The following is a 12,375-nucleotide window of genomic DNA, read 5'->3' on the forward strand; positions in this document are numbered from 1 at the left end:
TCTCCAGCTCCTCACAGCATCTCCACATGCCTGCCATGCTCTCCTGCCAAGCAGTCTCCTCATTCACCACACACCCCAGTGCCTGCTCAGGGAGTCCCCTCCCACCAGGAAGGTTTCTTTTTTCCTCCTTTCTCACTCTCTAACTCTGAAGCATGGTTCAAGGTACAGCTGAAGTCTCTCCTGCTCAAGGAAGCCCTTCTCAATGTCTCCTCGTCCTTCTCCAAGGGTATGTGTCATCCTCTGAGGACAGGGTATAACAGAGAATAACAAACCTGACTCCATATTTTTTTTTTTTTTTTTTTCAAGAACATGTTGGGGGTAGGGGTTTATTAATTAATTTATTTATTTATTTTGCTGTATTGGGTCTTCGTTTCTGTGCGAGGGCTTTCTCTAGTTGTGGCAAGTGGGGGCTACTCTTCATCGCATTGCGCGGGCCTCTCACTATCGCGGCCTCTCTTGTTGCGGGGCACAGGCTCCAGACGCACAGGCTCAGTAGTTGTGGCTCACGGGCCTAGTTGCTCCACGGTATGTGGGATCTTCCCAGACCAGGGCTCAAACCCGTGTCCCTGCATTAGCAGGCAGATTCTCAACCACTGCGCCACCAGGGAAGCCCCTGACTCCATATTGAATCTATTCCTTTAGCACTGACCTTTGTGCTGTTGCCTGTGCTGAGTTATGCTGGCTTTGCCCCTTTTGTAAAAGAATGTTGCCTATAACCTGAAATATACAGGATAGCCCGTTCTCAAGGCTCGGACCCTTTAAGGTGTCATTCCATTCACGTAGAGACTAAAAGGTGCAGAACAGAGGATAACATTTGTCTTGTTGAAGTTATATGGGAATACTGTGACCACACCTACACGGACAGCTGCAAGAACAAAGGATTCCTACACCAAGCCACACCTGCTCCCCTTTTAGTATAAAAGAAGCCTGAATTCTAACTCAGGTAAGATGGTTCTTTGACACTAGTCCACCATCTTCTCGGTCTGCTGGCTTTCCAAATAAAGTCACTATTCCTTATCCCAACAACTCATATCTCGATTTATTGGCCTGTCATGCAGTGAGCGGTACAAGCTTGGACTTGGTAACAAGGGCACCATTTTTTCATCCTGTCTCCTCTCATTGTGCCCATCACCAGGATGGCCACAAGGAGGCCCGCAAGCATGGCCATGCCCCAGGCACACCACACTCTTTCAGGCCTCTTTTGCACTTGCAGCCCCCTCTTGTCTAGACTGTCCTCTCCTGACTTCTCCTCCTTCAAAGTCTCATCTCCCTGAGGATCCCTCCCCACCTCCACACCCACATGTTACCCTTCTCTGCTCACTGCCCCCACTCTTCTCAGAATCTGTCTCTAGTGTAGCAGTTGTCACACGAACACACGTCTAATGAATTCAGTTCCATTAGATTGAAGGGAAGGAAAGCCCATCTTTTACGTTTCTTGAGTGGCTACTCTGTGCCAGGCACTGTGCTGTGTGCTAAGGAAATAGAGATGAATCAGAGACCTGCCCTCAAGGGCCTAATGATTTGCTTGATGCCCCCCAAACTAGACTGGGGGCTTCCAGGGGATGAGGATTCAGATCTGATTCCCCTGTGGGTCCCCCATCACCAAGCACAGACTGGCTCATAAGAAAGCTTTGTGGAGCGAATGCAAGATTGACCTTCTTAAGTTGTAGCTTCAGCTCGGACAAGCCACTTCACTTTCCAGAGCCTCACGTTCCTCATAGGCTAACTGGGAGCAGGGTTTCCAGGACTGGGGTGAGGATAAGAGGAAATGACAAGTGTGAAAGCTCTTTGGAGACCAAATATCCTTCGGTATACGTTAGAGATGGTGACTGACGTTTCCCTCTGTCCCCTACCAGGGCCAGCCATACTCCTCAAGGACCATGGAAGCAGCCCTCACTGGCATTGAATTCACATCACTCAGGTCTAAACCTTCCTGGATCCTGGAGAATTCTCTGCACAGAGCCATGGATTTCTCTTTCCAGCCTACGGGCTTTGGATTTATTTCTGACTTGGGAAATCCCCATCCTGCCTTCTGCCTTCAGCCCAGGCCCTGGCTTGGGTAAAACACAACGAGGAAGCAGGTGACATCTCAGGACAGAAGGGGGGCCAGGTCAGGGAAGTGCCTTCCAGGGATTCACACCAGAGCTGGAGACATGGTTGGGATGTTATGTTAGAGAAAATGAAAGCTGGGAGAGCGGGAGGGACCTGCCTCGGGTCTCCAGAAAGTCAGTAATAGAGCCAAGGTAAGTCCCAGGATGCCTGGCTCTCATCACATCCACTCTATCTCAGGGCCACCAAAGCCCTACCCCATCAGAGTCCCCCTAACGTTCCTTCTCATCTCTCTCTTTACCCCGAGACACTTAGTTCTGCCCAAAAAGATTCTCAGTGTTCTCCAAATACATCATCTGCTTTTAACTCCGTGCCTTTGCATGCAGTACGCCTTTTTGTGCATCCCCTTCTCCCACTTGTCTACTAGGTAAACCCCTACTCATCCCTCAAGGCCCGTTCAAATAAATGTTTCCTTCCTTCAAACAAAGTCTAAACTCAGTTTATCCAGAATCCATTCATCTCTCTTTCCTCTGTGCTCTTATAACACTCTCTGTATACACTGATTTTAATATTTACTACCCTCTTCTATAATTGTCTATAACTGTCTTAGTCCTCACTAGACTGTATTCTCCTCTAGGATAGGGATTATTTCTGCTTCATCTCTCTGTCCCCAGGGCCTATCAAGGTGTCTGGCACTCAATTGGCACTCAATAAATGTCGACCAAACAGTGGAACAGATGAAGGAATATGAGGCAAATTTTTAACCTTTTTAAATTTTATATTTTTAAGGAATATGAGTCTTTATTTATTTGGCCATTCCATGCAGCTTGCAGGATCTTAGCTCCCCAACCAGGGATTGAACCCGTGCCCTTGGCAGTGAAAGCATGGAGTCCTACCACTGGACCACCAGGAAATTCCCTCAGAGTCTTAGTTTATTATCCTTTAAATGAAAGGAAAAAAAACTCAAGCACTTGGTAAGGATAAATGGAGGATAATGAATGTGGCACCATCACTGACTCAGTTGCCTGAGCCAAAAATAGGGTATCACCGCAAATTTCCTCTTATCCCTCTTCCTTTTCCCCTTCCCCTGTCACCATGGCTTTTTTTTTTTTTTAATTAATTTATTTTATTTTTGGCTGCGTTGTGTCTTCGTTGCTGTGCTCAGGCTTTTCTCTAGTTGCGGTGAGCAGGGGCTACACTTCATTGTGGTGCGTGGGCTTCTCATTGCAGTGGCTTCTCTTGTCATGGAGCACGGGCTCTAGGTGCGCGGGCTTCAGTAGTTGTGGCATGAGGGCTCAGTAGTTGTGGCTTGCAGGCTCAGTAGTTGTGGCGCACGGACTTAGTTGCTCTGCAGCATGTGGGATCTTCCTGGACCAGGGCTCGAACCCGTGTCCGCTGCATCGGCAGGCAGATTCTTAACCACTGCACCACCAGGGAAGCTCACCATGGCTTGTTGAACCTGGCTGAGGATCTAGGTAAGAAACTCTAGGTTACTGGGGGATTTCCATCAGGCCAGAGCTGTCAGGAAGGATGGAGGCAAAGGATGCCGGACGTAGGGATCCTGTAACTAAAAGAACCAGAGGGAGTGACTGTTGGGGACACTGAAGGAGCAGATAAGGGATCGAGAAGGGAGAAGTCAAGGGTGGGTTCTGGGGACGTAGAAACCACTCAGTCTCTGCCCTCAAGGAGCTCATGGTCTGCTGAGGAAACAAATAGAAACAGTTTTATACAGAACTCCACTGTAGTGCAGCACTACCTCCTTCCTGATACCCCTTTTTTACTTGGCTTCCAGGATACCACCCAACTTACTTGGCTTTCTGCTTATCTTCTTGGCCCTCCTTCTCATTAGTTTGCTGCTTCTCCTAGTTTTCGCAAATTCTGAATTTTGAAGGAAATGATTTTCCATCTACACTCACTCCTTTGGTGGGCTCATCCACTCTCATGGCTTTAAACACCATCCATGTGCTGATGACTCTCAAACTGATATTTCCAGTCTTGATCTCTCCCTTGACCTTCAGACCTATATGCTCTCCTGCTCCCTCAACAACCCTACTCTAATGGACATCTCAAAGCCAACACACTCAAAAATGAGCTCCAGATTTTTTCCCCCAAAACCAGCACCTTCCTTGTCTTTCCAACTGGTCTCCCTGCTTCTGCCACTGACCCCACTGAATTTTTCTTCATAAAACAGCCAGAGTAACTCTGTTAAAATCTAAATCAGATTGTGTGGATCCTCTGCTCATAACCCTTCACGGGATCCTCAACATGGGGTAAATGGGGTAAAACCAAAGTCCTTATCGTGATCTGCGAAGCTGTACTCTCTGGCTCCTATCTCTATCCTCATCTTCTCCCATTCTCCCCACAGAACACTATGCTCCAGCCATTCCAGGCCCTTTGCACTTGTTCTTTCCTGATGTTCTTCCCTAAATATCAGAATAGTGCCCCCTTTCTTTTTTCTTCAGATCTTTTACTCAAAGGTCACCTTCCCAGTAAGGTCTTCCTTGGCCCCCTAACTGAAAGGAAACGTCTCCCCTACCAACATTTTATTTCCACTTCTCTGACTTATTTTTTCTCCTTAATATTTACTGCAGTCTTAAAACTATGTATTTTATTTACCTATCTTCTTTATTTATCTCTCTTATTAAAATGGAAGCACCATGAGTCTCCTCATGATTTTTTTTTTTTTTTGGTCTGTTTTGTTCACTGTTGTGTATCCATTACTTAGAATAAGGCATATGTAAGGTACTCAGTAGATATTGCTTGAATGAATGAAAGAAAAAGGTGGACATTTCCAAGGGGCAAATTTTACTCTTTAATGAAAAACTTTATAACACCCAGACCTGCTTGTCAACAATGACAGTTGATATGCACAGTACACTACCTCTTAAATATGTTATCTCATGAAATCCTCACATCAGTCCAAGATGCGAAGAAGGCTGGGCAGAGGTTATGATGCTGGTTGAAAAGGAAACTGAGCCCAGACATGGAAAAGGAATTTGTTAAAGGTCACACATTTGGTCAGGGCAGGAGGGGAACTATGGATGACTGCTGGCCTTGAAAGGGGCTGGTGAGTGATGGAGCTTAATGGGGGTTGGGTTTGAAGGACTTACGTTGCCAGAAGGCATAAGGATCTCTGAAAGGGAAGCTCAGTCAGAGGTTAGTAAAACGGAGGCATCAGCAAAGCAGTGGGAGAGAGATGTGACAAGGCTGACAGCTAAGCTTATTTAGCCCAGTCCTGGAGAGGGCAGCTGAATTTCCCAGCAGCAGAATGCTGCGCCTGAGATTGAGTAATCAAGCCCTTACAAAATCTGGAATGCAGAACTGGAAAGGCAGTCTTAAGAGACCAGTGAGTCCACTGCAGGTCTACAGAGTCTGGCTTCCCCACTGGACTGTGAGGTCTTTGAGGGCAGGGACCGTGTTCCTAGATTTAGCCCCAGCTTCTAGCAGGGCCTGGAATATGGAATATAGTAGGGACTCAAAATATTTCTGTCGAAGGAATACATGAATGAATGTATGCACCCAAACGGGAAACTGAGGGGGAGACGAGACAAACAGGAGGGGCGAGGCGTAAAATCACCCAGCGATTCTGGGGTAGAAGCAGACTAATTTTCCTGGGACGCAGCAGGACAAACAGTCCTAGTACTAACGCTGGTTGCCGCCAGGTGTTTTTCCATAGGGATTGGCAAGCAAATACCGCCTGGGGACAGAAAGGTGGGGCTAAATGGGGCCGTTGGGGCGGGTCCAGGCTGGAGAGGCCGATTGGCTGAGACTCAAGGCGGGGCCAATAGAGCAGACGCGCCAAATTTCCACCCAACACGTGACTAACGTGTGTAACGTCACTTCCAGTCCGGTGGGCGGGAGCGGGAAACAAAAGAAGACCAAGGACGCATGCGTTTGGTGTGTCCCAGGTTCTGATGGGTTCTTCCGCTCAGGCAGAATAAAGTGCTTCCGGGTCGCCACCGCCTGCCGACTCCCGGCGCGGTAAGTACATAAGACAGGCTGCTGTTGCTGTCTCTTTGCCCCTTCTTTCCTCCCTTCCCCAGAGAAACCTCATTCCCTTGACCCGCCTCCTCAGGAGCTGCCTGTTCACACTCCCTTTAACATTAAAAGAGTTCCAGCTCATTGGCCGCTTCCTCGAAACGAAGCCCCACCCCGTCGCACAAGGTCCGTCACTCATTGGTGTCACTTCCTGTCACCCAGCAGTTCTTGCAGTTAATTGGCCTTATCCAGGCTCCGCTCTTTTCTCGGTTAGCAACCCCAAATACCTGCCCGAATCCCGCCCATGCCTTCTTGCTGTTGGTCAACTCCACGGTCATTATCATAATAAGCCGAGAATGGGCGGTGGCTTTGCGGTGAGGGGTTGGGCTTTCGGAGCCGCGGTCTCTGGCCCTTCAGTGCTTATGGGACTTGAGACAGTGTTCTGTTGTGCCTCCTAAACGCGCCGGGCAGCTGAGCTCCACGGAAGGGCAGCAGCTGGCCCCGGATTGGTCAAGTGCGTTAGGGCAAGAGCAGAATTAGACGGAGATTCTTTTCTCCTGCTCACCTCTAGTGCCCGGCCTGGATCTCTTCCCCGCGAGAGTTCTATGCCCAACTCACTGTGGCACCTAGAGCCAGTCGTTGCCTGTCGCTGGGCCTCAGTTTTCCTGTGAGCTGAAAGGTTTTAATTCAGATTCTCTGGGACCTCCTGTTCAGCTCCCTCAGCTGCTGAATCTGAGCTGACTATACTTGTTCTCTTACATGTTAGTTCATCCAGTCTTTCATCTGCTCATGCATTTACTCATACCTTTAGAATGTCTTACTGAGCCATACGTGCACGTGATAACACCTCCCCTCCCTGCCCCCAAGTTTGGCTGTGGTTCATTATAGAGGTGGTCAGGGTCCAAAATTTCTGACACTGGGTGGGTATGGTGTGGGCGGCATGGAGGAGCAGAAAGTAGGTCTCAGTGTTTGGAGGAGGTGGAGAAAGTTTCAGTAGAGTCCTGCTGTCTTTAATTTTGTAAGGCCAGTCTGCATTCTGGTTTCCTCTCTCTACATTTGGCTTCCATTCTCTTCCCTCCTTGAACAGCTTAAAAACAGCTTTACTTACCCATAAAGTAAATTACTTAATTATCAGAATAACTATGAGGGTGGCATAATTGTTACTGTCCCCGTTTTACAGATGAGGAAACTGAGGCTCAGAGAGGTTAAGTGACTTGGCCAAGGTCAAACAGCTAGTAAGCGGTGGAGCCAGGACTCGAACCCAGGTCTGTCTGATTCCCACAGGGAAGGGGTACTTTCCTGCTACCTTCCACACTACCCAATCCCCAAATCAAAATGTAACCGAATAAAAACTAAAACCAAACACATCTGAGAGCTGGATTCACCTGACGCTTTTCCTCAGTCTAGGAGCCATGTCCACGTTGTTTCCCTCACTCTTCCCCCGTGTGACTGAGACACTGTGGTTTAATCTGGATCGACCCTGTGTGGAGGAGACAGAGCTGCAGCAGCAAGAACAGCAGCATCAGGCCTGGGTGAGTGAGGACATAGCACAGCGGTGGAGCTTCAGTCAGGTGCCCCGCCCCCCTTCACTGGCATTGACCCAGACCTACTCTGGAGACCTGCCCTGGGGGAGCTTTTTGTCCTGAGCTGGGGGCCTAGGTTCTCACCTTTGTGTTACCCTAATTTGCCAGGGGACCGTGGGAGCTCTAGGCCAGGTTGGAGCCCAGGCTCTTTTCCCTAAAGCATAGAAAATAATAATTTTGACTGTTTATTGAGGACCTAGCAGATGTCATGTTCTAGGCTGATAGTCTCACTTCATCCTCACCATAAGCTTATGAGGAAACCAAGGACCAGAGAGTTTACGTAGTTGGATCAAGTTCATAAGTAAGTGGCAGATGACAGGAGAGAAAGGGATTGAATCTTCCAGAGGGCTGGAAGGAAGCTTCTCCTTCACACTTGGGGGTCTTCCTGGGGGCAGGGCAGGTGAGTGCCATGCCCCTGACTGCCCTGCTTGGGCCCTGGCCTTGCTCTTCTCCCCCTGTGGCCACAGCTCCAGAGCATTGCAGAGAAAGACAACAACCTGGTACCTATTGGCAAGCCGGCCTCAGAGGTGAGTGGCTCCAGCAGGTGGGGCCTCTGTGGGGCCCAGGTGGACCAAGGCTCTGCTCTAATTCGGAAGGTCTGGCCTCTGACTCCAGAGCAGTCATGGTCCTCAGCTCTGGGTGGAGGACAGAAAAGAGGAGGTAGAGGGGGAGGGCACTGGGCTCAGCACTAAGGTCCTGCAGAACGTGCACCAGCCTGCTAGATTAAAGTGGGACAGGACTGGGGAATGGAGCTCATCCGTTGTCCCCAGAGAGAGGCTCCAAGTGGGCCAGTCCTTGAACTGGCCCAGGCAGACCTGTAGAGGCTACAGGCTCTTCCCTGCCTCACCAGCACTATGATGACGAGGAAGAGGAAGATGAAGACGATGACGAGGACAGTGAAGAGGACTCGGAGGATGATGAGGACATGCAGGACATGGATGAGATGAATGACTACAATGAGTCACCTGACGATGGAGAGGTCAATGAGGTAGGCAGGGGTGTGGGGCAGGGCCTCTGCTCCTGGGCCGCTACCCCTGACCTCACTGGCAGCCAGCAGGTACAGAAACCCTGGATCCAGCCAGGGGCAGGATCTGGGACTGGGGCTGGCTGGGTGGCTGAGGCCCCTCCCCACCCACACCCAGCCTCCTCTCCAGGTGGACATGGAAGGCAACGAGCAGGATCAGGACCAGTGGATGATCTAGGTAGACAAGGCAGGGTGGTCTCAGGAAGACTCCAGGCCCGCCCAACCTATCCTGGAGCCCCTGCGGACCCAGCTGATCACCCAACCCCCCCTGCCCCGGTGCCTGAAAGCTCACCCTCGGGCACCTCCTTAGCTGCTGCCAGCACCTGGTATCCTTGGCCCCTCCCAGGCCATCAGTCTGCCCTTGAATCCTCAGAGCCTGAGCCCACCCCACCTTTCTGGCCAACACCTCATCCCTTGGTTGCCAGATCTAGTCTCTTTCTAACTCTCTTTAATAAAGACACAGGACTGATTTTTTTCCCCACATCTATTCCCTATTTCTTGGTGGGGCCTAGAGGAGTCCAGCATCTTCTCTTGAGCTTTGGGGAGAGGGTTCTCAAGGGACTTCAGGCAAATCTACCTGGCCACGCGGGCTGGGGCTAGGGAAGGCCAGGGTAACCCTGGCTGTGGGCCCAGGCTCCACTGCCATTTCCTCTGGCCCAGCTTGCACCCAGCCATTCCTGCAGGGCCTCTAGCTCAGTGTTTACTGTTTCCTTTGATCCCACCTGGAATGGCATGGGGTGGGGTGGGGGGTGGGAGGCAGGCTTTCTGAGTGCCAGAACTGGGAGGCCCCTGGAGCTCTCCTAGTCAACTTCCTTGGTGTTAGAACAGATTAGATCTCAGAGCAGGGCAGGGACTCCCATGGAGTAACCCAGCAAATCAGTGACAGGGCTGTGTTGTGAGCTGAAGTCTCTTGCCTGTCAGTCCATGACTCTGGACTGGAAGGAGGGGGACCAGTGGGATCAAACAGCCTGACAGAACTTGAGGCCTCAGGTTAGTGTAGAGCCAGAGTGAGACAGAGGTGGGAGGAGAGCCTCCCTAGCCCTGAGCCCAGTATGTGTCAGTCCACAAGCAGGGAGGGGAGGGGATATTCTGAGGTCCTTGCTTGGTTGGGGGGTGGGGGAAGGCAGCAGTAAGTACCCCTGGGCCTGGACCTCAGCCAGGCCCTGCGTAGGTGAGCTGGGCTATGCCGTCCTTGATGGCAGGGAAGTCAGGGAGGCCAGTGTGGTGGAGGCGGCAGCGGTAGCGGCCACAGCTCTTGGCGTACTGCAGGAAGCGAGGTGCACCAGGGAAGAGCACGTGGTCAGCTAACACTGTGGCACCAACTGGCAGCAGGGCATGGGCCTCCAGCAGTTGCAGGTCCCGCAAATAACGTCGGGGCCTGTGTGCCAGGAGCACCAGGTCAATCCGATTCATATGGTACTGGGTTCTTAGGCGCGGGATCACCTCCTCTGATCTACCCACAATGAGCTCCACCTGTGGGGGTGGGAAGAGTTGGAGATGAGGGTGGGAGCGATTGTTCTCCCACACCAGACCCTACCAGGATCTGGCTTATTCTGTGCCAGGCCCTGGCCTAGGTCTCTGTGTGTGTTCTCATATTTCCCCTGGCCTCAGAACCCAAGGAGTCAGGATCAGCATTGTGATTTTCATTCTGCTAGTAAAGAAGCTGAGATTCAGAGGACAGGTGCTTTGCCCAAGATCACACAGCCAACAAGAGGCAGACTAAGGTTTGGACCCAGATTTGCTGGGCTCCAGAGACTTTCCTCTTAACTGCTTCTTTGTCATCCAGCAGCAAATACATGCCAGTAACTTGGAACAGGAGAACAAGCGCTCATACACTCTCCATGTTCACAGTTCCCTAAGTGGAGCTGTTTCCTTCTCCTAGGTGGGATTCCCCCATGGGGGAAGCTGGCTAGGGCAGGGCTGGGGGTGGCAGGAAAGAGACCAGGGTTGGGGAGGTGGGGGCTGACCGTGCGCTCGTCGAAGCCAGCCAGGCGGATGAGTTTTTCAGCCACTGCTGCTGTGCGTGGATCCCGCTCCACAGTGACAAGGCGACCCCCAGGGGGCAGGGCACGGGCAATAAGCAGTGTGGAGTACCCGCAGTAGGTGCCCAGCTCCAGTGCACAAGCAGGGGCCTTCTCCTCCACCAGCCGCATCACGATCTGACCTATGGGGGGAGATGGTTATTGCAGCAGACATGGGAGATGGATGCAGGGGCCCTCATGGAAAGGGGTCTCAAATGCCCACTTGCCACTGCAACCCCCAACCAGCGGGAGTCTCATTTCTTTCTTGGATTAGAGTCCTAGCAGCCCCAGTGGTCTCCTTGCCCCTCTCAGCTTGCCTCCTTCACACCAACCACTAGGAATCTTTCTGACAAATCTGACCCTAATGCTCCCTGGTTCCTATGAACCTAAAGGCCTTTGGGATTGAACGTGGGATCCTCAGCCTGACATTCAGAACTTTCCTGGACCTGATCCTATCCTACCTTTCCAGTTTCAGCTCTCAATTCTTCCCACCACAGCCATCCCAAACAACTGTGCCCAGAGCCAACCATGCTGGTTCATTTCTTCATGCCACATTTAGATATGTGGCTGGCTTTGTCCTCCCCCACCTCTGTCCTCAACTACCTGGCCAACTCGAAAGCAATCCCTCTAGGCCCAGTTCAAATGTTGCTTCCTCCAGGAGGGCCCAGGCAGAAACAACCACCAGAGAGAGACCAGGCTTCTGAGAGACCACTGTCCAGGCTCCTGAGAGATCTTTGCTAGACCTTCTAGTTTCATTCTCCCTTGATTTGTTCATTGAATATCTTTCTAACCATTGAATTGGATGAATTTCTTAAATGAGACTCTAAAAACACATGTGCTGACAGCTGGGACAAATCCAGCCAGACAGCTACCCTGAATGGGCTGGAGGAACCTCCATGGTGGGGGAGAAAGACTTAGACACAGATAATTACAAGGTTTTGGGTTGTGTGCTGAGGTGGTTATTGCCCTGTATCATGCCCCCTATGAGGCCAGCCTTTGTGGCTGATTCATCCCTGGCCTCTACCTCCTCCCCCAGCACCTAGCACATGCCTGGTACAAAAGAGGTGGTGATAAATTTTACTGGATGAATGTATAACTTTGCCCAGCCCCCTCATTTCCAGAGAAGAAAAAAGAGACCCACAGAAGATCAAGAACCTGCCTAATTCACCCAGTAAGGCAGCGGCAGATCCCAGATCTTCCTTCACCATCTTGGAGGTGCTTCCTGGAGCAGAAGGCTAGGGAACACTGACCTTTGACAGGCCCCATGTGTCTCAGGTACTCGCAGTGGCTGCTCCAGTGGTCCAGGGTGGTGAGGATATGACCAGGGTCCCCAGGCAGGGCGTGGGTGAGCACATAGCTGAAGGCCCGCTCCTCAATCCGCATCCCTGACAGGCAGTCTCGGAGGCTCCGGAGTAAGACCATGCGTACCAGTAGTCGGAAGTAGTGCCGGTACCTCACCAGCAATGTCACCACCAGTGGCAGGAAGGCCAGCGCGATGGCGGGGGACATGGTCCCTACCTGGGCCTGGGGTGGAGGAAGGGAGGGAAACCCACACATGTCGTTTGCCTGTCATTTGTGCAGCCCTTACCAGTAGCAATTATCCCTATATTTTACACACCGTGGCTCAGAAAGGTTAAGTCCTTTGTCCAGAGTCACACGGAAGAACTAGGATTTGAATCCAAGCTGGTCTGATTCCAAGCCCATGTACTTTCAAGGACAA

At 51.2% G+C, this 12,375-nt stretch overlaps 2 protein-coding genes across 4 annotated transcripts; one reads left to right on the forward strand and one right to left on the reverse strand.

The window, feature by feature from the left end:
• The first annotated feature begins 5,999 nt into the window (after nucleotides 1-5,999).
• ANAPC15 (anaphase promoting complex subunit 15) lies at nucleotides 6,000-9,114 on the forward strand. 3 transcript variants are annotated; one of them, XM_065882635.1, is made up of 6 exons: nucleotides 6,009-6,030; nucleotides 7,208-7,292; nucleotides 7,430-7,559; nucleotides 8,078-8,137; nucleotides 8,461-8,598; nucleotides 8,765-9,114. In XM_065882635.1, exons 3-6 carry the CDS (start codon nucleotides 7,440-7,442, stop codon nucleotides 8,810-8,812), a joined length of 366 nt encoding a protein of 121 aa, XP_065738707.1. In that variant the 5' UTR covers nucleotides 6,009-6,030; nucleotides 7,208-7,292; nucleotides 7,430-7,439; the 3' UTR covers nucleotides 8,813-9,114. The 3 variants fall into 3 exon arrangements, with proteins under 3 accessions (XP_065738706.1, XP_065738707.1, XP_065738705.1); XM_065882634.1 differs by lacking the exon at nucleotides 7,208-7,292 and having other exon boundaries at nucleotides 6,000-6,030; XM_065882633.1 differs by lacking the exons at nucleotides 6,009-6,030; nucleotides 7,208-7,292 and having other exon boundaries at nucleotides 7,440-7,559; nucleotides 8,753-8,812.
• Nucleotides 9,115-9,786: 672 nt separating this feature from the next.
• LOC136127174 (transmembrane O-methyltransferase) lies at nucleotides 9,787-12,164 on the reverse strand. Its single transcript, XM_065882626.1, has 3 exons — nucleotides 11,906-12,164; nucleotides 10,602-10,798; nucleotides 9,787-10,107 (listed from the first exon to the last, which is right to left on the reverse strand). The coding sequence occupies exons 1-3, from the start codon at nucleotides 12,162-12,164 to the stop codon at nucleotides 9,787-9,789; spliced, it is 777 nt and encodes a 258-aa protein (XP_065738698.1).
• Nucleotides 12,165-12,375: the final 211 nt, after the last annotated feature.

The sequence above is a fragment of the Phocoena phocoena genome, chromosome 8, assembly GCF_963924675.1.
Source record: "Phocoena phocoena chromosome 8, mPhoPho1.1, whole genome shotgun sequence".
Classification (NCBI taxonomy): domain Eukaryota; kingdom Metazoa; phylum Chordata; class Mammalia; order Artiodactyla; family Phocoenidae; genus Phocoena; species Phocoena phocoena.